Source organism: Rattus norvegicus, chromosome 10 (genome assembly GCF_036323735.1).
Source record: "Rattus norvegicus strain BN/NHsdMcwi chromosome 10, GRCr8, whole genome shotgun sequence".
NCBI lineage: Eukaryota > Metazoa > Chordata > Mammalia > Rodentia > Muridae > Rattus > Rattus norvegicus.
In genome coordinates, this window is record NC_086028.1 from 70,283,940 (window position 1) to 70,306,091 (window position 22,152).

The 22,152-nt window shown below is 47.1% G+C and overlaps 1 protein-coding gene, 1 non-coding gene and 1 pseudogene across 6 annotated transcripts in view; all 3 read right to left on the bottom strand.

Annotated features, from left to right (window-relative positions):
• Znhit3 (zinc finger, HIT-type containing 3) overlaps positions 1 to 3,988 on the bottom strand; it is a 41,179-nt gene extending 37,191 nt beyond the window's left edge. For 2 of the 5 annotated variants that reach the window (XR_010055228.1, XR_010055229.1), the window contains exons 1-4: positions 3,839 to 3,975; positions 3,661 to 3,692; positions 2,059 to 2,133; positions 1,055 to 1,135 (exon numbers count right to left, since the gene is read on the bottom strand). Coding sequence is in view for 3 of the 5 variants with exons in the window: in XM_039087654.2 (XP_038943582.1) it covers positions 1,055 to 1,135; positions 2,059 to 2,133; positions 3,661 to 3,692; positions 3,839 to 3,924 (274 nt within the window). In the remaining 2 variants the exon portion in view is untranslated. Of the gene's footprint in view, positions 1 to 1,054; positions 1,136 to 2,058; positions 2,134 to 3,660; positions 3,693 to 3,838 lie in introns of all 5 variants that reach the window. The other 3 variants (XM_039087654.2, NM_001398850.1, XM_039087653.2) reach the window with 3 other exon arrangements.
• A 7,967-nt stretch (positions 3,989 to 11,955) lies between these two features.
• Positions 11,956 to 12,062, bottom strand: LOC120095499 (U6 spliceosomal RNA). Its single transcript, XR_005490953.1, has one exon. It is a non-coding gene; the product is annotated as a U6 spliceosomal RNA (small nuclear RNA).
• Positions 12,063 to 16,286: 4,224 nt separating this feature from the next.
• On the bottom strand, positions 16,287 to 16,666 carry Cox7b-ps4 (cytochrome c oxidase subunit 7B, pseudogene 4; annotated as a pseudogene).
• Between the last annotated feature and the right edge of the window lie 5,486 nt (positions 16,667 to 22,152).

Here is a 22,152-nt window from a genome sequence, read left to right on the forward strand (position 1 = left end):
ATAAATAAATATATATATGCGCAAGTGAGGTGATTCAACAGGTAAGGACATCTTCTTGTGCAAGCCTGGTGGACCAAGTTTGATCCCCAGACCCCAGAGTCAGAGGACAGAAATGACTCCTGAAAAGCTGTCCTCAGAACTTCACCGCACTCTCACACACAGTACACAATAGCAATTCTTCAAGATAGAAACAGCATGAGGTCATGGAGACAGGAGGATGGCATCATGTCCGAGGCCAGTGTGGTTTACAGTGAGTTCTAAGCCAGCCAGGACTGTACAATAAGACTCTCTCACAAAAATAAAAAAAAATAAAAATTAAGAGAGAATCTATCACCCAGAAGCAGAGGCCTTGCCTCAGTAGTCCTGATATTCGAGCTTCCTACTGAAACAACTGAGACCCAACCACATTCTATGCTAAGGAAAAAATGGTGTCAGAATACTGTCCAAGAACAGTCATATCAAGGGAATTTTCAGAATTTATGAGAAAACTCTCAAGAAACAAGACTTTTGTGACCTCAGTTTCTTCAATAACACGGCTTCTTTTCTTGGAACATGTTTTCATGTCCCTCCCAGGTGTAGCCAATAGTTTACATCATTCATTACAACTGGTTATTGTCATTTCTTTATATGCCTCTATGGAAAACCATGTTTCTGCCAAGTGCAGCTTGTCTGTGTGATCGGACACTTTAGTCGGGTGACTCTTCTTACCACTGAGGGTAAAGTGAGCCACACAAAGGTGGCTGTTGCATGAGATTTTGGTCCATGCTCCACTCTCCCAGGCTTCACTGCCTTTAGAGCACAAACAAAATGGCTAACAGTTAACAAGCCGGGCTGGAGAGATGGCTCAGCGGTTAAGAGCACCCGACTGCTCTTCCAGAGGTCATGAGTTCAATTCCCAGCAACCACATGGTGGCTCACAACCATCTGTAAAGAGATCTGATGCCCCCTTCTGGTGTATCTGAAGACAGCTACAGTGTACTTATATATATAATAAATAAAATAAATCTTTAAAAAAAAAAAAAAAAAACAGTTAACAAGCCTAGCAAAGACTTACCTAGATTCTTTAAACTCTGCACAGACACTCTATCGTCTTCCTCATCACTGTTGAGGAAATCAGCTATAGAGGAGTCGTCACCTGAGGAGTGTAGAGCACAATGTCAGGCCTCAGAAAGCCAGGGCAACCATGTGGGCAAGGTATGTGCAGGAGTGCCACAGTGAGGGCACACCAGTAGTCATGTTCAAATACAAGGACAGCTTGCTTCTCTGGTTTCACAACTAACTAAAGGGAAGGTGGCAGAATGCGGGTGCTTCATGCTTCCTATGGTCTGCAGGCAAGGAGTCTGGTTTGCAGATAGCACACTACCTGCCCTCGTCACGATCCAGGGCTATGACTAAACTAGGCCCTATAAAACCCTGACAAGCATAATACCCACGCTTTCAGCAAAGGCAGATATGCCCAAGCCCATACTAGGCGTTCCTCAAAGGACACATGGCCCAGCTCTTTTGACACTTAAGAACCTCTATGAGGCACAAAAGGGGATGCAGATCCACAACACCCAGGAGGTATTACGGACAAATGAAAGCATGGGTACGTGAAATACATGAGTGGAATACAGCCTGTTACCGCTCTAAATCTGAGGAGACTCCAGCAAGGAGGTGACCCAGTTCAAAGGAAGCCTCCTACGTGAGACTAACCCCAGGCCCCAGGGCCCCCTCCCCAGGGCCATGCTTCAGGATGCTCATGCTACCACCTGCAACAATTTGTGCTCCACCCTGAGACTAGGGCTGCTGAAATTGCTGCTCCCCAAAAAGGCATCCTCCTGTATCCTGCCCATTTACCACCTCTCCTTTCCTTCCCATTTATAGCTGAGATCCCTTCAAGGTCGCTTGTTTAAAATCCACCACCATGCTAGGTAGAGGTGGTACATGCCTTTAATCCCAGCACTCAGGGGGCAGAGAGGAAGGCCAGCCTGCTCTATAGAATGATGTCCAGGACTACACGGAGAAACTCTGTCTCAAGAAACAAACAACAATAACAAAACAACCCAACCACCTCACCTTTGTTTTCCTCAGTCCTTACGGGAACCACTGTTGGGCTTTTCTCAACAGGACGTGCTTCAGAGTTGCACTGCTCTGAGAGAGACATAAATGTCAGGCATACCCAAACACAACCCCTCCATGCCAGCCAACAAGGCTGCAGATCCCCCATCAAGCCCAGTGTCCTGAATGTGTCCTAGGTAGAGAGAGACGCAGAGGGAGACACAGGTCAAACCAAGCGAGCGGCCAGAGAGAACCACGAGTAATTCTGAATCTGGCAGAAGGGGTGAGGAAGCTAGCTGAGCTTGTGAACTGAAGTGGTTATGAGCTGTGCCCCACCCCCACACTTTCACAGGCCCTTCCCCAGGATTAATGGCAGTGACTTCTATAAGCACAACAGTTTCTCAACAGTTGCACACACTGCATGTATGTACCATGAGCCACTAGGAACAGAGACGGGAAGGACGGTCATCACTTCCAGGTCAGAGGGGTTTAATAACCGTGGAAAACATAGAGAAAGTGAGAAAAGTCTGGTTTAAGTCTACCTGAGGAAGCCCAGAGACGTAAAGGAGAGAGCTTTAGCAGGCAGAACGAAAGCATCTTGGCAGGGATAGGTCTGTGCCCCGGACGGAGGGGGGGTGTGGAGGGGAGGGGGGGGGGGAACAGCACAATGTGAGAGGGAGAGAGACTACCTACATGCATGCAGTGCTAACGAAGGCCAGAAGAGGGAGTCAGAGCCCATGAAGGGGGAGGGGTATCAGATCCCCTGGGACTGGACCTACAGGCTGCCTCCTAGTAGGCAGGTGCTGAGAACCAAACTCAGAACCTCTGGGAAAGCAACAAGAAGATTTTAACGGCCGAGCCATCTCTTCTGCTCCAGCTCTTTTTCCTCAACAGGTCAGGAATTTATTTTAGCCAGTTCTGGTGGCATATGTCTGTAGTCCTATAATCCTAGCATTTGGGGACGAGAAAGCATGACCGTGATAGATAAGCCTGAACCTGTCTCAGCTGGGCGGTGGTGGCTTACACCTTTAATCCCAGCACTTGGGAAGCTGAGGCATGGGGATCGTGAGTCTGGGAGTAGTGTAGGATACATAGTGAATTTGAAATACTCTGTCTCAGCACAAAATAAAACAGCACTTGGGAGGCAGAGGCAGGCGGATCTCTATGAATTTGAGGTCAGCCTGGTTTACAGAGCGAGTTCCAGGACGGCCAGCGCTGCGCAGGAAAATCCTTTATTGAAAAGCAAACAAAAGAAAAAAGAAAGGAAAAGAACCTGTGTCAAAATATCACACACAGAAATAGAAAACTTCTCCTATTGTAAACAATAAACAACCACTATTTTAAAGACAACCATTGCTGGTTAATTTACCTCAGCCAAGGCAGCTTCTGCAATAGTGAGGGGCTACACTAGAATGTTGTCAAGACGAATAAATTAGCTAAGACTTTCCCAAGAAAGCAGTTGACTTGCTTTGGGCTGTTTTGAGACAGGATCTCAGCCTGTAGCCAGGCTGGCATTGAACTGGCGGGAATTCTGCTTCGGGTTCCTGCGTCATGGGACTAAGGGGCATGGGGCCTGCACAGTACAAAGAAGGAGCAAGCGACGGTGATCCGGAATCTTACCTTTGTGCTTCTGGAAACAGGCGACCGAGCAGCTGTAACAAGAGAGAAGGTTCGGTCAGCACGAGCGACCGCAGCACGCATCCCTGGCCCGCAACCACCGGCTGCAGTGCGAGCCTCCCGCCCGCAACCCGGGTCTCCCTCCGAACCCGGTACCCAAACCCCACAAGCTCTGTCTCACTAGGGCACGCGGCAAGCTGGGCAGCGGTATTTCGGCTTCTCCGAGCAGATCACACAGATCGCAGTCTTACTATTTAGCGACGCCATGACTTCCCAGACGACTCTGCGCTCACCCTTTTACCAAAAACGAGGGCCAATCACAGCGCTCCGCACTTATTGGCAGTCAGAAGCAATGGATTGATCCTGTTCTCTGTTCCAGGCCTCACATATAGAGTGTCGATACAGTCGATATGTATTTAGAGCAGCTGCGTCAGGGGGTTTTCCAACGATTAGATCAGGCCACGGAATTCAGGATTCTTTTGTCTCTTCATCCCTAACACTGACATCACAAGTGTGCACCACCATGCCTAGTCAAAGACATTTTTAAAAAATTGTTTGTATACGTGTGCGCCTGTGTCGGAGTAAGGGATGCCTCTGCCCTAAGAGGCTAGAAAAGATGTCAGATTCCCTGGAGCTTTCTAATGGGAATGTTAGGAAGCAAACTCTGTAACAGCAGCTAGCGCTCCTTACCGCTAAGCTATTTCTCCCAGCCCAAAAGACATTTCTTGAGGTTGAGCCGCTGACAAATGCTTATTGAATCTCAACTGTGAGTTCTACACTAGGGGTGGTTAGAAAATGGTCTCTTCCCTAGGACCATTAGGCTTGAAGTGAAAACAGAATGGGGAGAGGTTGAAGGAAGAGACTGGAATTTTTTTTTTTTTTTTTGGTTCTTTTTTTTCGGAGCTGGGGACCGAACCCAGGGCCTTGCGCTTCCTAGGTAAGCGCTCTACCACTGAGCTAAATCCCCAGCCCCGAGACTGGAATTTTAGTGTCAAGCCGTGCATTTGCATGACTCTGAAAAGGAGCGTTCTTTAACTATTGCCCCTAGCTTCTCTTGTGCTTCATGCCACTACTAGCCATGGCGGGAGTGGACTGACCATAGAGCAGATCAGTGGCTAGGCTAAAGGGATCCAGGCTAACGCGTCAGAAAAGATGGGATATAACTAGCCTCAAAGGCCGTTATAGACTTTAGTTACAGACATAGTCATGGTTGATTAGTTTCTTGAGACAGAGTCACAGCTGGTCTTGAACTTGTATGTAGATTAGGCTTGCCTTGAATTCATAGAGATCTATCAGTTTCTGCCAACTAAGTACTGTGATTAAAGGTGTAGACTATTCACCAGAGAAGACTGCTCAGACGTGGGTTAAGCCAAATGGAAGTCTACATTAGCGACTACACTGAGTGTTTGGGATCCCAGTGTAGCATTGAGCTGTTCTCAGGTTGAGCTTTTGAGTACAAAAACCTTATCTGTTAACATACTTGAGTTAGCAATCATTAGCAGAAGCAGAACTACAGAAGCTAGAAAGCTAGGTAGTACATTAGAGACTTACCCAGAATGATGGGCTTTGAGAGATTAGGCCTTTGTTCTAGTTTTAGCAGGTGGTGCTGTCTACATTCTGAGTTTTAAAGCCTGAATTGAATGTCCATCATGGAGTCAGTTGTGTTAAGAGTCTGTGTTACAGGGTGTGTCACCACACCCTACTTCAAATCCTGTTTTTTTAGGAATCTTGCTCCTCTCTGAAGCTCTGAATTTGGTCCAGCCTAACCTCAGCTTCCAGAACCTTAAATCATGCCCATCGCCCCCAATGCCTGCTCCTCTGTGTGGTCCATTCGGGCTCTAGGGTCCTTTGTTTGTCTGTCTGTTTGTTTTTGGTTTTGTTTTTGTTTTTTGAGACATGGTTTCTCGTATAGCCTTGGCTGTCCTGGAACTCACTCTGTAGATCATGTTAGCCTTGAACTCACAGAGATCTGCCTGCATCTATTTCCACCAGCCCTGCTCTAGGGTCCCTTTTAATAAGTGTGCCCATGAGCATCTGAGCCTGCTGAGATGGACCTGCTGCAAACTAGGACATGCCTGAACCCTGACTCCCATTCTTTGAGGGTCATAGAGGGCTTGGTTGCTACCTATGAGCCCTATTATCAATGAAAGTAGATGTTCAGATCTAAATTGAGCTATTGAAAGGCAAATAGAAATCATACATAATTTTTAACAGGTAGCTGGCAAGAGGGCTATTGCCATAATCTTCAGAAGGATTCTACTCTCCTGGGTCTCTGCTACTGACCCCATCAGCATAGGCTACTAAGTGTCGGGTACGTAGCTCAGGACAGCCCAGTACAATTCCGTCTGCCTCCGTAGGAAGTATGGGGAATGAACAAGAATCCTTCTTCAGTGTCACGGAACGGATGGAATGCTGTCCAGGCCCTAAACCATGTCCTTCCGCTAAAGCAGAAGGCCCCTTTGGCTCATTCTTTGCCTCTGTCAGCATGTCCAGAGCTTGCTTAGAATCCAATACGAATCCACACTGACCCGATAACCCTTTGACTTCCTAGTCCTCAAAAGAAGCACCACTTCTGGTTTGAACACAAAGCTTTCTAGAAGGTCCAAATTAAAGTGGAACAACCAGAGAAGGGCAGCAACTGATCCATGATCGCATTTGAATCTGTGTGCTATGTGGTAAGGGTATAAAATGTCTCCCACCACACCAGATTTTATTGTGTATTTGTACGTAGAGGCTGAAACTGGGGATCTCTCCTACGCACACTCTCTGTGGTGGAGATGCTGCTCCCTCTATTCTGGATGCCCCTAGCTTCAGAGATAACTGTCAGTCTTTATCCAATGTCCAGGACAGGAAAGGAAGTGTGATGGGGACCAGGCAGGGGAATACCGAGGACGGTATGATTCCAGTTGTCCACAGTTGAGATCCCAATGGGAACACCCTGGCTGTCTATGAAATACTATTAAACCCATCTTAGATGCCTCATAGTCCTCCACAAGAGCCTGAAGAGCAGTGAAAAACCTTGGAGAGAAGCAAGACAGCAAAGAAAGGTTTCAGAACTCAGGCACCAAGCCAGCAGACAGGCGCCTGGGAGACTCTGGAGCCTCTCGCAGTGTTGCACACCAGCAACAGCCACCGCTAGAGGGCGCTGCAGGCCGCCTTTGCATTGGTGTAGCGCATACTCTTAAGAGCCCAGCTCACACCCCACTTTATGCAGATTAAGTTGGCAGTTTAGAAAAGAGCTAGACTGGAAACTAAGCCGGAGCTCATGTAAACTCCAGGAGAGTGGTAGTCCATCTGGAAGCTGGCCACCTATGTTAGCCTAATCAGAATCTGGCTGTGCTTGGGGAACTTGGAGTTATAACTAGAGCAGGGTTTCTCAACCTGTGGGGTCGTTATCGGGGCTTCCTAAGACCATCAGAAAACAGATACTGACATTACGGTTCATAACAGTAGCAAAATTATAGTTATGAAGTAGCAACTGAAATAATTTTATGGTTGGGGGTCACCACAACATGAAGAACGGTATTAAAGGCTCCCAGCATTAGGAAGGTTGAGAAGCGGTGAGCTAGGGCAGATCTATCTGTTCTTGAGAGTGGAGATGTAGTTTCGTTGGTTAACATCAGGAGGTCCTGGGCTCAAGCCTCAGCAATGCACAAGTCTGACATGGTGATGCAAGCCTCTAATCCCAGAATTGGAGGTGGAGGCAGGAGGATCAGGAATTCAAGGCTACATAAAAAGTTTGCCTGGGATACTGAGAGTCCATCACAGTGTATACTCTTCTCACCTGTACCGCCTATGCTCTTACTGGAGACCTGGGGTTAATAAAGTTGTTTGGAAGGGTTGGGGATTTGGCTCAGTGGTAGAGCGCTTGCCTAGCAAGCGCAAGGCCCTGGGTTCGGTCCCCAGATCCGAAAAAAAAAAAAAAAAAAGTTGTTTGGAGACATGTGGAATGGCTCAGCGATTAAGAGCACTGGCTGCTCTTCCAGAGGTCCTGAATTCAATTCCCAGCAGCCATATGGTGGCTCATGACCACCTAGAAAGAGATCTGATGCCCTCTTCTGGCATGCAGGTGTATTGCAGACAGCCCTCATTTACATAAAGAAATTAATTTAAAAAAAAAAAAAAAAAAAAAGGTCGTGCTTTGCTCCATTCTGGCTCCACTCTGCTACTCTAAAATATCCATCCCGTGCTCCCACTGAACGACACTGAGAAACGGTGGTCTCAGGAGAGTGTTCCCGTGGGCTCACCTGCTCACATTCATTTCCATCCGTAGGAAAGGGTAGGCCCCAGAAATGGCTTAGCAGGCATAGGTGCCAAACCTGAAGATCCCAACCTGGTAGGAAAGAACTGACTCTGGCAAGTTGTCCCCTGACTCCCACACATACCTCCCCTCCACACATAACTAGCAAACATTTGTCCCCCTGTTGAGGAACGATGCCCTCTCAAGGTGAGGGGTATATAGGGTCTCATAGAGACCAAGATGGCCTCCAACTCACTAGCCAAGGGTCGTCTTGAATTTCTGACCCTCCTGCCCAACACCCTGAATGCTGGGATCCTAGGCACATGCTCCCACATCAGGGCTGTGTATTGCAAGCAGCCCCTATGGTCCTGAAAATTCACAGCAAAGGGGATGGACCATTGTATTTTGGGAAATTTCCAGAGTGGGTGTAGGCTGGTCCTGTCTGCCCTTGCTTAAAGCACAGGGATTCTGTTCGTCAACTTTTTACAGGACCTAATTCACTGACTCATCCACAGAGCTGGACACTAACGTGGGAATGGGTCAGGAGGAACCTCGTTAAATTCAGGCTGCAATCCCAAGGGTGGGTGGAAGCACATAGCATTCGAACTCTAACCATCAAACAACCATCACTCATTTCCTTTTCCGTTCCCCTGAAAAGGAGTTGATAGGCTCAGGGTTTCTCCGAAGCAGCCATTAGGTGCATTTAATTTGCCGTCCAAACTATGACTTGTTTTCGCAGTGCTCAGGGCTGTGTTAGTGCTTGGCGGATAAGCTAAACCCGTGATAACGCTATCAGACACCCTGGCCAGTCCCGCTGACCTCCTCCTGAAGACTGCTTTCCAGGCCAGTGTTCCCGCTCACTTTCACCCCTCCCTTCCCTGCTCTCTACTCATCTTCCTGGAATTCTGCATTTCCTGGTTGAGGCAGTACATTTCTGTCCCTCCTGTAGCTCCCAGTAAATGTGTCCTTTCTTCGGAGAAATGCTTCCTGTCAGGCAATGGCAGGCACACGTATTCCTCATTCCACCTGCTTGCTAATCCACATTGCTCTGAATTTTGTAGTAATTTGCATCTGCCCCCTACTAGCTGTACCCTGTCCTTTATGCCTCCAACATCCTTGGTATTCATCTCAGCTGAGATTCCGAAGTAAGAGGCCTTGATACTTCTTTTTAGGCAAGACAGCTTTTGCGTGTGTGTGAACTTTGTTTTTTTTTTGACAGTCTTGCTATATGGTCTGGAACTCATGATCCTCTGTGTCCTGGGAATTCCAGCCCAGCCAGAGGTACACAGAGAGAGCCCGTCTCTGCCACATCCAGCTTTGAATGAATGCTGATGCCACTCAACGGTTTTATAGTTTATTTGGCAGCAGTGCTATTTTGCAAGTGCTCGATGGGCTGAGGTAATTTACAAAAATAATCATTTACAAAAATGATTTCTCTGGAAATGAGACAGCTCATAAACATGAGCACGATTCCATAGAAATGGGGACAGCCTTCCCCTGGGTCCTGGTAGTGGTTGCTCATAGATGGGTGTGAGCATCAAGCTGTAAGAAGTACAAGGGTTTAAAAAAAAAATGCTGGAGACGTGGCCTGGTGGTTAAGAGCACTTGATGCTCTTCCAAGACTTCCCAGGTCTAGAACCCAGCACCCACACGGCAGCTCACAACCATCTGAAACTCCGGTTCCAAAAGTTCTGATATCCTCTTCTGACTTCCCTGAGCATCAGGCATGTGCACACATACATGAAACATACCTGCAAAGCAAAACACTCATGCACATGAAAATTAAATAAACAAAACAAATTATACTTATATTTTGAAGTATAAATATATGTAGTGAGGGGTAACCCTACCTTGAAGCCCTTTCCACTCGGTCTCTGGTTGTTTGTCTTGCTTTTCCTCAGTAGATCTGCAATTTTACCAGGTGTAATGTCTCATACCTTTAATTCAAGCATTCAGGATACAGAGTCGTACAAATACTGCTGTCTGCCCACTGTCATCAACTCTGCCTGAGGCAGAGTCTCTCACTAAACCTGGCTATCAAACCCCAGGGATCCTCCTATCCCCACCTCTGGCATTTCAGATGATAAGTACATGCCACCATTCCTCCCTACCCCCCAAACAGATTTACTGATCTCAATGAAGTTCTCTATAAAGTGACCTGGAGCCTGTGAAAAAAGTCTATAATTCCAGTACTCGGGAGTCTGAGACAAGGAGACGTGGATTTGAGGCCAGGCACTGGTGCACGGTTCTAGGTAATGCTTGACTACACTATTTGGTTATTGTGCAAAACTGACAAAAGCCCAGACAAAACAGCTGTGACTCTTCCTAACTTGGCACCTTACTAACTTTCTCCCTTGGTAAGGAAGGTCATCCAAGTGGAAGATTGCACTCTGACCATTCAGTGAGTGGCTAAATTCTGGAGCTTCTGTAGTTTTACAAAGTAGTAGGTAGGGTTGAACCCCCAGGCCAGGCTGTTAGTGGATTGGTATGGGGTAGTTGTCCATATGCCCTCCTGTGAACCACCTCTGACATGCTGTCTTGTTTCTGGCATCATTCTCAGGGTGCCCCAGGAATGTGAGTGGGGTCAGAGGTTAGCTTAACTACTTCATGGGCTAGAACAGATGGTCTACTCTGCGTGCTCATCTCACCGGTCACCATGACAGCCCAGATGACGTCTTATCAATGTGTGCACAAGACTCCAACAATGGATGGACTGGTCATGTGCCCCTCAAATACAGCTCCAAGGTAGCCTCCATCTGGCCCACTGGGACCATGCCTGTTTATGTCAGTGCCAGGGATTCCAACCTAAGTTTCCATACTTGCCTGGAGAATGCTTTCTCCCCAGCCCCTGAAGGACTTTTATATAGTCTATACAGAAAGAAAATTCAGTGCCAACAATTGAATGCCTTTTTAAAAAAAATTTTATGGGGGCTGGGGATTTAGCTCAGTGGTAGAGCGCTTACCTAGGAAGCACAAGGCCCTGGGTTCGGTCCCCAGCTCCGAAAAAAAAAAGAACCAAAAAAAATTTTTTTTATTAGTTTTTATGTATATAAGTAACTTAGCTATCTTCAGGCACACCAGAAGAGGGCACTAGATCTCATTATAGATGGTTGTGAGCCACCATGTGGTTACTGGAAATTGAACTCAGGACCTCTGGAAGAGCAGTCAGTGCTGTTAACCGCTGAGCCACCTCTCCAGCCCGATTGAATGCCTTTTGTTCCCAGTGTATTTATAAGCTCTGAGTGCAATGAATCCCCAACTACAATGGCAGACGGACACAGTAATTACAATGAAATGGAATGCATTTGATGTGGAAGTCACCTTAGGCTGACGCTGCCTGGTGCTGACATGTCAAAGGTGCAAGGCTCATAATATTCCTGAAAGCCGTTTACATGTTAAAGGAAAAAAAGGTGGCTTTCACCCAGCTCTTCTGCTTCTGCGTTAACTCAGCATGGTTTCTTTTCCACCTCTGTTGCACAGAGACATCTATGTTAGGCATGGTGGCACACAGGAGGCAGAGGCAGGTGGATCTCTGTGAGACTGAAGTCAGCCTGGTCACATAGCAAGTCCAAGACAGCCAGGACTGCATAGAGAGACCCTGTCGCAACCCAGGCTTCCCCTGCCACCACAAAAAAAAAAAAAAAAAAAAAAAAGAGGAGGCATCTACAGGACTGAAAAGTTCAAAGTTCAGGGTGTACACTAGATGGTCAGTCTCCAGACGGTAAGAGCACATGAAGGCTCAGGTTTGATCAGTGACCTGCAGGGCCCTTCCTCTTTGGGCCCTGAAGACTGTTAGGAATCTCTGAGCTGCTGAACATTCCAGAACCTGCCCCACTCTTTTTTTTTTTTTTTTTTTTTTATTAACTTGAGTATTTCTTATATACATTTCGAGTGTTATTCCCTTTCCCGGTTTCCGGGCAAACATCCCCCTCCCCCCTCCCCTTCCTTATGGGTGTTCCCCTCCCAACCCTCCCCCCATTGCCGCCCTCCCCCTATAGACTAGTTCCCTGGGGGTTCAGTCTTAGCAGGACCCAGGGCTTCCCCTTCCACTGGTGCTCAAAAATATGGAACGCTTCACGAATTTGCGTGTCATCCTTGCACAGGGGCCATGCTAATCTTCTCTGTATCGTTCCAATTTTAGTATATGTGCTGCCGAAGCGAGCACCTGCCCCACTCTTATTACCTGTTTCCTTCTTCCTGAGAGCCCAGCAAGTTCAGGGGAAGACCTGAGGGAGGCCTGTGCAAGGATGGTTTGTTTGCAGGGTATAGACAGGCTGACACAGGCAGTCGAAGCCTTCATTCTCATCTACGAAGATAGTGTGTTTCAGAGTCCAGCGGTAAACATCTTTTTTCTTTTCGTTTTTTTTATTGGTTATTTTATTTATTTACATTTTAAATGTTATCCTCCTTCCCAGTTTCCCCTCCACAAACTCCCTATAACCCTCACTCCCACCCCTGCCTCTATAAGGGTGCTCCCTACTTGCCCACCCACTCCTGCCTCAGCACCCTGGCATTCCCCTACCCTGAGTCATGGAGCCTCCACAGGACCATGGGACTCCCCTCCCAGTGATACCCAATAAGGCAATCCTCTGCTACATATGCAGCTGGGACAGTAAACATCTTCTGGGAAGTAAAAAAGACTTATCTACTGCCTAAAAGACTTATCTAATGGTTTTAAATGTTTTGGTTTTTTATATCATTAAGAAAGATGTCAAGGGGCTGGAGAGATGGCTCAGTGCTTAAGAACACTTGTCCTCCTGCAGAGGACCTGGGTTCCCCGCACTTACATGGTGGCTCACAATCACCTGTGACCCTAGGAACTCTGAAGGATCCAACCTACTCTCTGTCCTCCAAGGACACCAGCTACTCAGATTGAACACATATACACATACAGGCAAAACACTCATACGCAGAAAATAAATAAACTGTAGTTTTAAAAAAGAAAAAAGGAAGACATTAATAAGCTAGACATGGTGGTACACATTTGTAATTTCAGCCCTCAGGAGGATCACCAATTAGAGGTGAGACTGTGTCTTAGTCAGGGTTTTTAATTCCTGCACAAATAACATGACCAAGAAGCAAGTTGGGGAGGAAAGGGTTTATTCAGCTTACACTTCCACATTGCTGTTCATCACCAAAGGAAGTCAGGACTGGAACTCAAGCAGAGCAGGAAGCAGGAGCTGATGCAGAGGCCATGGAGGGATGTTACTTACTGGCTTGCTTCCCCTGGCTTGCTCAGCTTGCTTTCTTATAGAACCCAAGACCACCAGCCCAAGGATGGTACCACCCACAAGGGGCCCTCCCTCCTTGATCACTAATTAAGAAAATGACTTACAGATGGATCTCATGGAGGTATTTCCTCAAGGGAGGCTCCTTTCTCTGTGATAACTCCAACTTATGTAAAGTTGATACACAAAACCAGCCAGCACAGACTGTGTCTGGAAAAGAGGGAGAGACACAAAATGGCTCAGCTGGTAAAGACACTTGCTACCAACTTGACCTGACTTCAATCTCTGGCACCTACATGATGGGAGGAGAGAGCTGATTCCAGAAGGTTGTACCGTCCACATGTAAGTCATGACAAGTACACACACACACACACACACACTCACACACAGACAAACACACACATACACAGACACACAGACACACAAACACACACACAGACATACACACAGATACACACAGATACACACACACACACTCACACACAGACATACACACACACAGAGACATACACACACATACACAGACACACAGACACACAAACACACACACAGACATACACACAGATACACACAGATACACACACACACACACACACACACGTTATCATTTTGGTTTTGGAAGCATTTTTAAACAAGTGGCATGGCTCTTGCCTACAGGGAACTTTGAAGGAGCCAGGTCCTGGGGTGTTCCTTGAGGACTACAGCAATTCGGGTAAACTCAAAACCCACCTACCTCTAATTCCTCTAGTAATTGACTATAACCAATTTTATTTAAATCAAAGAACAAGGTTTGCACAACAAAAGCTTGTAAACTTGGTAAGTCACTCATAGGCCTAGACCTTCCAGTATAAAATTTAGCATTACAGTAATACATTACAACAGACCAAACCTCAACAGCTTACACCAAACACCCACTACAACACACACACACACACACACACACACACACACACACACACACACACACACACTGCTGGTCCCTCCCAGAAGGTTTGGGGTCCTGGAACCTTAAGACAGGGACTGCCCACAGAGAAAACCAAGTCTGTGGAGTATATCCAGTTAAGGTAGCCCAGGCTTAGGGGCTGGATGGTGTATAGACGGTGTGAATCTCTAACAAGAACCATGTACCCCATCCTGAGCTGAAGCCATGCCAGACTGCTGAGGCTTCCCAGGCCTTGCAGGACCACAAAGCGCTCTGATCTCCAAATTCCTCCTCTTGACCAACCTGGGGCCACTCAGACATGGGCACTTATCAGTCCCCTCTGCCATGTCATAGCTCTCCTCCCCATGGCTAGCCCTCTATGTGAGCACAACTGGTCCCCTCTATGGAGTACCACTAGCGCCCGAGAGTGCTGTCCAGGCCAAAGTGCTGAAGTGTTCTGGACTTGACCAGAGAAATGGCTCTGCCTTCAGCCACCATTCTGAAGTCAGACTACTCCAGGCCACTACCATTCAGACTGATCATCCTCAGAGATGATCTGCCCACTCCCCACAGATTTAAAAACCAAACTGATCGGGGCTGGGGATTTAGCTCAGTGGTAGAGCGCTTGCCTAGGAAGCGCAAGGCCCTGGGTTCAGTCCCCAGCTCCGGAAAAAAAAAAAAAAAAAAAAAAAACCAAACTGATCTGGGAAGGCAATGCCAGGCCAGAGGGCAGGCAGCTTCTAAGGTAGACAGACTGTGTTTGTACCTGACCTGGAAGTCACAGGCATTTGACACTGCCACCCCCCCCCCCATCCCAGGACTGCCCTATGGATTCTGTAGGAAAACAAACCCCGGAGGAAGGTCCTATAACCTTCCATGGTCTTGTCTTCCTTCTAGCCAGCAAACCTACTGGGTACTGCTATCTATGCGATAGCACGATGTACACTGCCCCATGCACACGCCAGAAAGTGAGATGGTCTTGTCTCTGTCTGTCTGTCTGTCTGCCTGTCTGTCTGGCTGGCTGGCTGTCTCCTCCCAACCCCCATCTCCAGAGATAAGACCCAACCAGTTTCTATACATGCCCACATCCCTTCCCTCCACTCTAAGGCCAAACAGAAACATCAGGATTCCTCAGCAAAGGGATTTGCAACTTGAGGTCTGGACTCTTGCCCTTGAATTGGAGTCAGACATCTGGGAGCCATGATGTAAACACTGGGGATTAAACACAGGTCCTCCAGAGCAGCTCAGCTCCGAGGTAGCCGAGCCATGTCTCCAGCCTCTGGCCCTATTGTCTCTCACATCACAACAGTGGGTATAAGCCTCCAACACAGAGATCTGTAGGGGACAAACTGCATCCAACCACATATGGACCGTTAGTGTAATCCAGAAGGGGATGGTGAGGTCCGTGCAGTCCATGGAATATGAATTCAAGCCCTCTGGTGTCTGTGGGGTCTGGAGAGGTGGTGGGACCCCAGAGTAGGAACTGTAGGACTAGATTATGCAAGATTTCAATTTAATTCTCCTAAAATTCTCCTAGGCCCTTTTATTGGGGTGGGGGGTTGAGTGTTTGGTGTTTTGAACAGGGTTTTTTTCTGTATGTCTTGGCTGTTTTGGCACTGTCGACTAGACAGGCCTCAAACTCACAGAGGTTCAATTGCCCGTGCCTCCTAAGCACTGGGGTTAAAGGCCTGCACTGCTGCACCTGGCTAGGCCCAGTCTAGGACACAAGGTGAACCAAGTCCAGATGTTCAAGGCTCAGAGAAAGGTCTAACACCCACCCCCAACGCAAACCCAGTATGGCTTACGGTCAGAGGTAGAGGGTGGCAGGGAGGGTAGGTTTCTCAAGACACTTGAGAGAGAGGAGGGAGTAAGGGGAGAAAAAGGGAGAGGGAAGAGTTACAAGATCTATGGGTACCACTGTCTATATCTATATATATCATCTAGCTAGCTAGCTATGGTTTTTTTAAAGATTTATTTATTTCGTGTATGTGAATACACTGTTGCTGTCTTCAGATACACGAGAAGAGAGCAGATCCCCATTATGTATGGTTGTGAGCCACCATGTGGTTGCTGGGAATTGAACTCAGGACCTCTGGAAGAGCAGTCAATGCTCTTAACTGCTGAGCCATCTCTCCAGTCCTAGCTATGTTTTTCTTATTTTTTTAAGGTTTCAAAGGTACTTTATTTATTTATTTTTCTTCAATCTGCCATGTTTTATTGAGTACATGATTCTTTGACTTGGCATTCATTTATGAGTTGATTATTCCTTGATTATTGTATCAGCTGGCATGACTACTGATCTCTCCATTCTTTTGGGGTGACTCTGCCAACAGGGGACAGGTTCCATTCTATTCCAATTTGTGTGGCTGTATATGTCCATGCAGAAACACAGAAGATGCCTCCACCTGCTAATACAGCATTTCCATATTTGCCATGGAAAGTAGTGTCTTCTTCTGATGGCTCTGCCTTGCCACCACTTGCTGAATGCTTCGAACTTTGAGACGACTTAGTGCGTTTTTGGCCAAGGGCAGCATCTCGGAGACAAGGATGGAACTGCGGTACAGCTGCTACCTGGGTGCAAATTCACCCCAGCTACCCTTGCAGAGTCCTGAAAAACAAAATGGCTTTCTGCGGTCCTAGCTATGTTTTTTTTTGTTTTGTTTTGTTTTTTTGTTTTTTTGTTTTGTTTTTTTTGTTTTGTTTTTTTTTTTTTTCCGGAGCTGGGGACCGAACCCAGGGCCTTGCACTTGCTAGGCAAGCGCTCTACCACTGAGCTAAATCCCCAACCCCCTAGCTATGGTTTTTAATGACAGGGTTTCACTGTGTAGCCCTGGCTGTCCTGTAACTCACTCTGTAAACCAGGCTGGCCTCTAACTCCCAGAGATCCACCTGCCTCTGCCTCCCAAGGGCTGGGATTAAAGGCGTGCATGGCCATCACCCAGCTGGAGGCTCTTTTTTAATGGACAAAAACCCAAAAAACCAAACCAATCAAACAAGCAAACAAAAAGACAAAAATAAAAAAAGAACCAACTGCACCCAAAGGGTTTATATGAACTACACCAGTGTTCTCCTTGGGTAGGAGTTGGATAAATGCCATTGTATTTGAAAAACCCTTTTGGGGTGCAACTCACCTGGCAGGGATTTGAGGGATTTGAGGTTGCCTGTTTGGGTCATGGCAGTTTGGACGCCCAGACACTTGCGGATGCTGTATTCTTACTGGAGTAAGCTCAAACAGCTAAACCTCTGATTCCCTATGATTCTATAAGAAAGTAGCACAAGTGGGCGTGGCACTCCTAGCCTCCTTCTGTTCTAGAGACATACAGATTCCCGCTGCCTGTCATCACAGTCAAGGCAAACAAGTTCTTTGAAGTCTAAGCTGAGGTCTGAGTCCTAGTTCTCCAGATTCGAAGAGATAGGTCTATCTGAAGGGCTCAATAAACGTCAACTTTGATAGATAACTAGCTGTAAACTATCAGCACTCCTCCTGTTTGACAGCATCGTGGCTAGGTGATACAGAAACCTAGAAGGCAGCACTTACAGCAGGCAGTGTGTGGGCGGGCGATGGGGAAGGTTGACTGAGCTGAGGTGATGAGGAGTTAACTGGTGATGGTGATTCCAGCTTAAGAAATGGAGAGGCAGGGGGCAGGCATGTGAGGACAGTGGACTGATGCAGAGACAGGTGATGAGGGATGAAGGGCTAGAGCAGTGAGCCTGGACCTTCCAGCCCCTCATACTGGAGTATCAGGATCCTGATTTCATGAAGGACACAGTCCCTGCCTGCAGCACCCCAGTGACAGAACTCAGCTGTCTCTGAGGTACAGACTGAAAAGCTGAGTCCCAGACAGCACAAGCACCTACCTAGGTAGCTGTATAGGAAGGGATGGGGCTGGGACTCCAAACCTGATCTACCTCACTCCAATGCTCCTTCAAGGCCATTTCTCTGCCTCCAACCAACTTTGTCTCTAGGACTTGCCTAGCATTTTCCGATCATGGAAGATACGCTGTGACTCCAGGTACCCTCAGTACCTACTGAGAAAAGGCTTGGTCAACCTTGAGTCTTACAATGGAGAGAGGAGCCAGACAAATTCCCTGCCTTGCCAGGACCGGAAATGGCTGCAGCCCATCCCCTTTTCCTCTCACACCTAGCTTATTATGCAACTTAGATGGATTAGATCAGTGGTTCTCAACCTGTGGGTCACGACCCCCTCAGGTCACCTAAGGTCATTGGAAAACACAAATATTAACATCCCTATGTATAACAGTACCAAAATTATGAAGTAACAATGAAAATAATTCTGTGGTTGAGGGGTCACCACAACATGAGGAACTGTATTGAAGGGCCACGGCACTGGAAAGGTTGAGAACTGCTAGATTAGTTGGCTGAGGGAAGCTTTGGGGATCACAAGTTGTGACAAGAGAAGGATGTTGTAAGATAGCAGAGTGGACAGAAAGCACACCCTTAAATGTCTTACAGTAGCAACAGATGCGTAAAAACGCCTTGAAATAGGAGACAGGTCCTCTTTCTGGCCCATGCTCCCCCTTCCCCCTCCAAATGTGCTTACACTAAAGGAAACAGGCTCACAGCAGCAGGGGGCTGGGATAAGATCTTCTGTGGAGCTTCCCAGAGTGTTTACTCACATTCCCGTGGTCCCCAAGGGCTTGGCTTCCCAGTATCAGCAGAGAAGAAAGCAGACGACCAGAATGAACCTAATTCTCACAGCCAGACCTCAGTCAGATCATTTTATTCTCCTATTGGACTTAACCCCAGAAAAGGCTACTCAGGGCCATGAGGTAAGACAACGTAAGTCACTGCTGTCACCCACAAGGTACCAACAGACCCTCTCTGGGTAAAGATGAATGACTGTCTTTTACAGTTTTGTTGAGATATAATTCACACACCGAACAATTCACTATTTGCCTGGTTGGTTGGCTGTGGTATTTGTCTGTTTTGTTTTTGTTTTTGAGGCCAAGTCTCATGTAGTCCAAGCTAGCCTCAAAATGACTGGGTAGCTGAACTCTTGATCTGCCTATCTCTGCCTCCTTAGTGCTGGGACCCCAGGAATGGGTCACCACGCTGGGCTCTAAAGCACTTTTTAAAGTGCATAATTGGGGGCTGGAGAGATGGCTCAGTGGTTAAGAGCACTGTCTGCTCTTCCAGAGGTCCTGAGTTCAAATCCCAGCAACCATATGGTGGCTCACAACCATCTGTAATGAGACCTGATGCCCTCTTCTGGTGTGTCTGAAGACAGCTACAGTGTACTTATATAATATAATAAATAAATAAATCTAAAGTGCATAATTATTTGGAGCCCTGTAACCAACACTGATGCAAAACTCACCTCAAATGAAATGAGGGAGATCATTTTATTCTGGAGCCAAATATGAGCGATCATTGTTGGCATTTAGTCTAGGCTCCGCCCCCTGTTATCCAGCAACGGCCAGGAGTGCCTGACTCACTATAAAAGGGACTGCTTGCCCCCTCCTCACTCTCTTACTCTCTTGCTCTTTTCTCCTCTTCCCCTCTTCCCTCTCTCTCTCCATTCCCCTCCCCACTCTCTCTGCTCACCGCTGGCCTCCACTCCTCTCTCTCTCTCTCTCTCTCTCTCTCTCTCTCTCTCTCTCTCTCCTCTTTTCTCAACTCCCCTCCCCATGCCCTGAATAAACTCTACTCTATGCTATACCATTGTGTGGCTGGCCCCTCAGGGAGAAGGGATGCCTCAGCATAGGCCTGCAGAGACACCCCCTTTCCTCACACCTTACTGCACCTCCACCAAACATTCCTTCCTCCTTATCTTTTTATAAAACACAGCAACCATGGCCTAGGCACACAGATTTAAGCCTCCAATACCATCTTCCATTGTACTAATGCTTTTATGAAGTTTGTTTTGTTTTTGTTTTTTTTTAATAGTAACAGTACAAAGAGAATCATAATTAAGGGATTGTTTGTTTGGTTGGTTTTGGTTTTTCAAGTCAGGGTTATTCTGGAACTCACTCTGTAGACCAAGCTGGCTTCAAATTCACAGAGAACTGCTTGTCTCTGCCTCCGGAGTACTGGGATTAAATGCTTGCATCACCACTACCTAAATCAAGGTTCTTGGACAATGCATTGCTGGTGGGGCTGCTGAAGCGGCAGGGCAGGTAAAGACACTTGTCATAAGAGCCAGGCAATGTCATAAATTCTCAGGCCATGAGAATACCATGACCAAGATCAACCCGGGGAGGGACGGGCTAATGTGACTTACAGGCCTGTCATGGGGTGGGGGTGGGGGAAGCCAAAGCAGGAACTCCAATCAGGAGCTTAGAGCAGAAACCAGCGGTAGGCGGCTGCTTACAGCCTTGCTCCTTCTAGTTCATGTGCAGCTACCTTTCCTTTCAGTTGGTCCTGTCTTTAAGGCAGGATCTCCCTGTGTAGCCATATCTGGCCAGGAATTTTCTTTGTGGACCAGGCTGGTCTACCAGGCTGGCCTCCAACTCACAGAAATCTACTCGTCTCTCTCAAGTGCTGGATTTTTTTTTTTTTTTTTTTTTTTTTTGAGACAGAGTTTCTCTCTGTAGCCCTGACTGTCTTGGAACTCACTCTGTAGACCAGGCTGACCTCAAACACAAAGATCTGCTTGCCTCTGCCCCCGGAGTGCTGGGATTAAAAGCATGCACCACCACAAGCTAGCTGAGCTGTTTTTCTTATACAGTCTTGGCGGAATGTGCCTTGGCGTGACACCACTCCCACGGACTGGCCCTTCTTACATCAATTAACCATTAAGAAAATGCCACATAGATGTGCCCACAGGCCAACCGAATGGAGGTGAGTATTCAAATGAGGTTCCCTCTCCCCAGGAAATAATAATCTTGGTTGATAACTAAGATCGGCCAGCCCACCGAGTAAAGGTGAAGTGAGGAACCTCCACCTCCACAGAGTTGACCTTCCTCCATGCCAGTCTCCCGTAGGTGGTGACCGCAAAGCAAGGACATCTCTGCTCAGGTGTTATCTGGTGACATTTATAGCCTTTAGGGCAAAGGAAGCTAGATGTACGCTTGTAAATTCCAAATCGATGTTCCTGCCCGTCACAAGGATGTCAGGTCACACCTAGAGGTGGCAGGCACTAACTGGCTGTTAGGGTGCTGTAGAGAGCCCACGATGATTCACTTCCCAATCTGTAACAGCCCAGCTATTGACAGTTACTGGCATTTTAATCAGTCAGCCATAAAATGTTTATCACAGGTGTGGTGTTCATTCTCCTGGGAACTTCAGTTCATGCTGTCAGTGCCTGATAGTTTTCTGTTGTTGCAGTTGCTGTCTTTGGAGACAGGACTCTCCCCGTGTAGGCCCGACTGGTCTGGAATGTAGACCAGGCTGACCTCCGTATAGATGTCCTCTTGCCTCTGTTCCCAAGAGCTGAGATTAAAGGCATTTTCCACCCCCTTAATACCATTAACACATGACTTTGGTCATTAACTCCTGTATTCGTTCAAGGGACAAATCACCTTCAAATCCCAGTGAGAATTAAAACAAAGGAACCCTGACACCTCACCTATGGCTTCAAAAATTCTCTTACCCTCTCAGCCAAGATGGCCTCTAAGTTACTTTCTGCCTCTCTGTTTGTCTCTACATGGCTTAAACATTTCATATAATCAGGTGATATGTGGTCCTTCATGGAGTGTGGTCTTCCTTCATTTAGCATAATGCTTTCAAATTTTTTTACTTACCATATGCCTTCAAGCTCCATGTAGCAACAAACAGTAATTCACTTCTGAGAAGGCCAGTTTGTTGTGTTATCTTGACAGAGTCACAGGGTGTCCAGTCAGAAAAGGGACAATCCCCTAGAACTAGAGTTCCTGACAGTTGTGAGCCACCAGGTAAGTGCTGGGAACTAAACCCAGGTCTTCTGCAAGAGTAGCGTGCGTTACCCCCCCCATTCCCCAAGACAGGGTTTCTCTGGCTGTCCTGGGACCCACTCCGTATACCAGGTTAACCTCAAACTCACAGAAATCTGTCCGACTCTGCCTCCTGAGTGCTGGGAGTAAAGGCATGAGCCACCATCACCCAACTACAGCAGTGCTCTTTTTTTTTTTTTAAAGATTTATTCATTTATTATATATATAAGTAC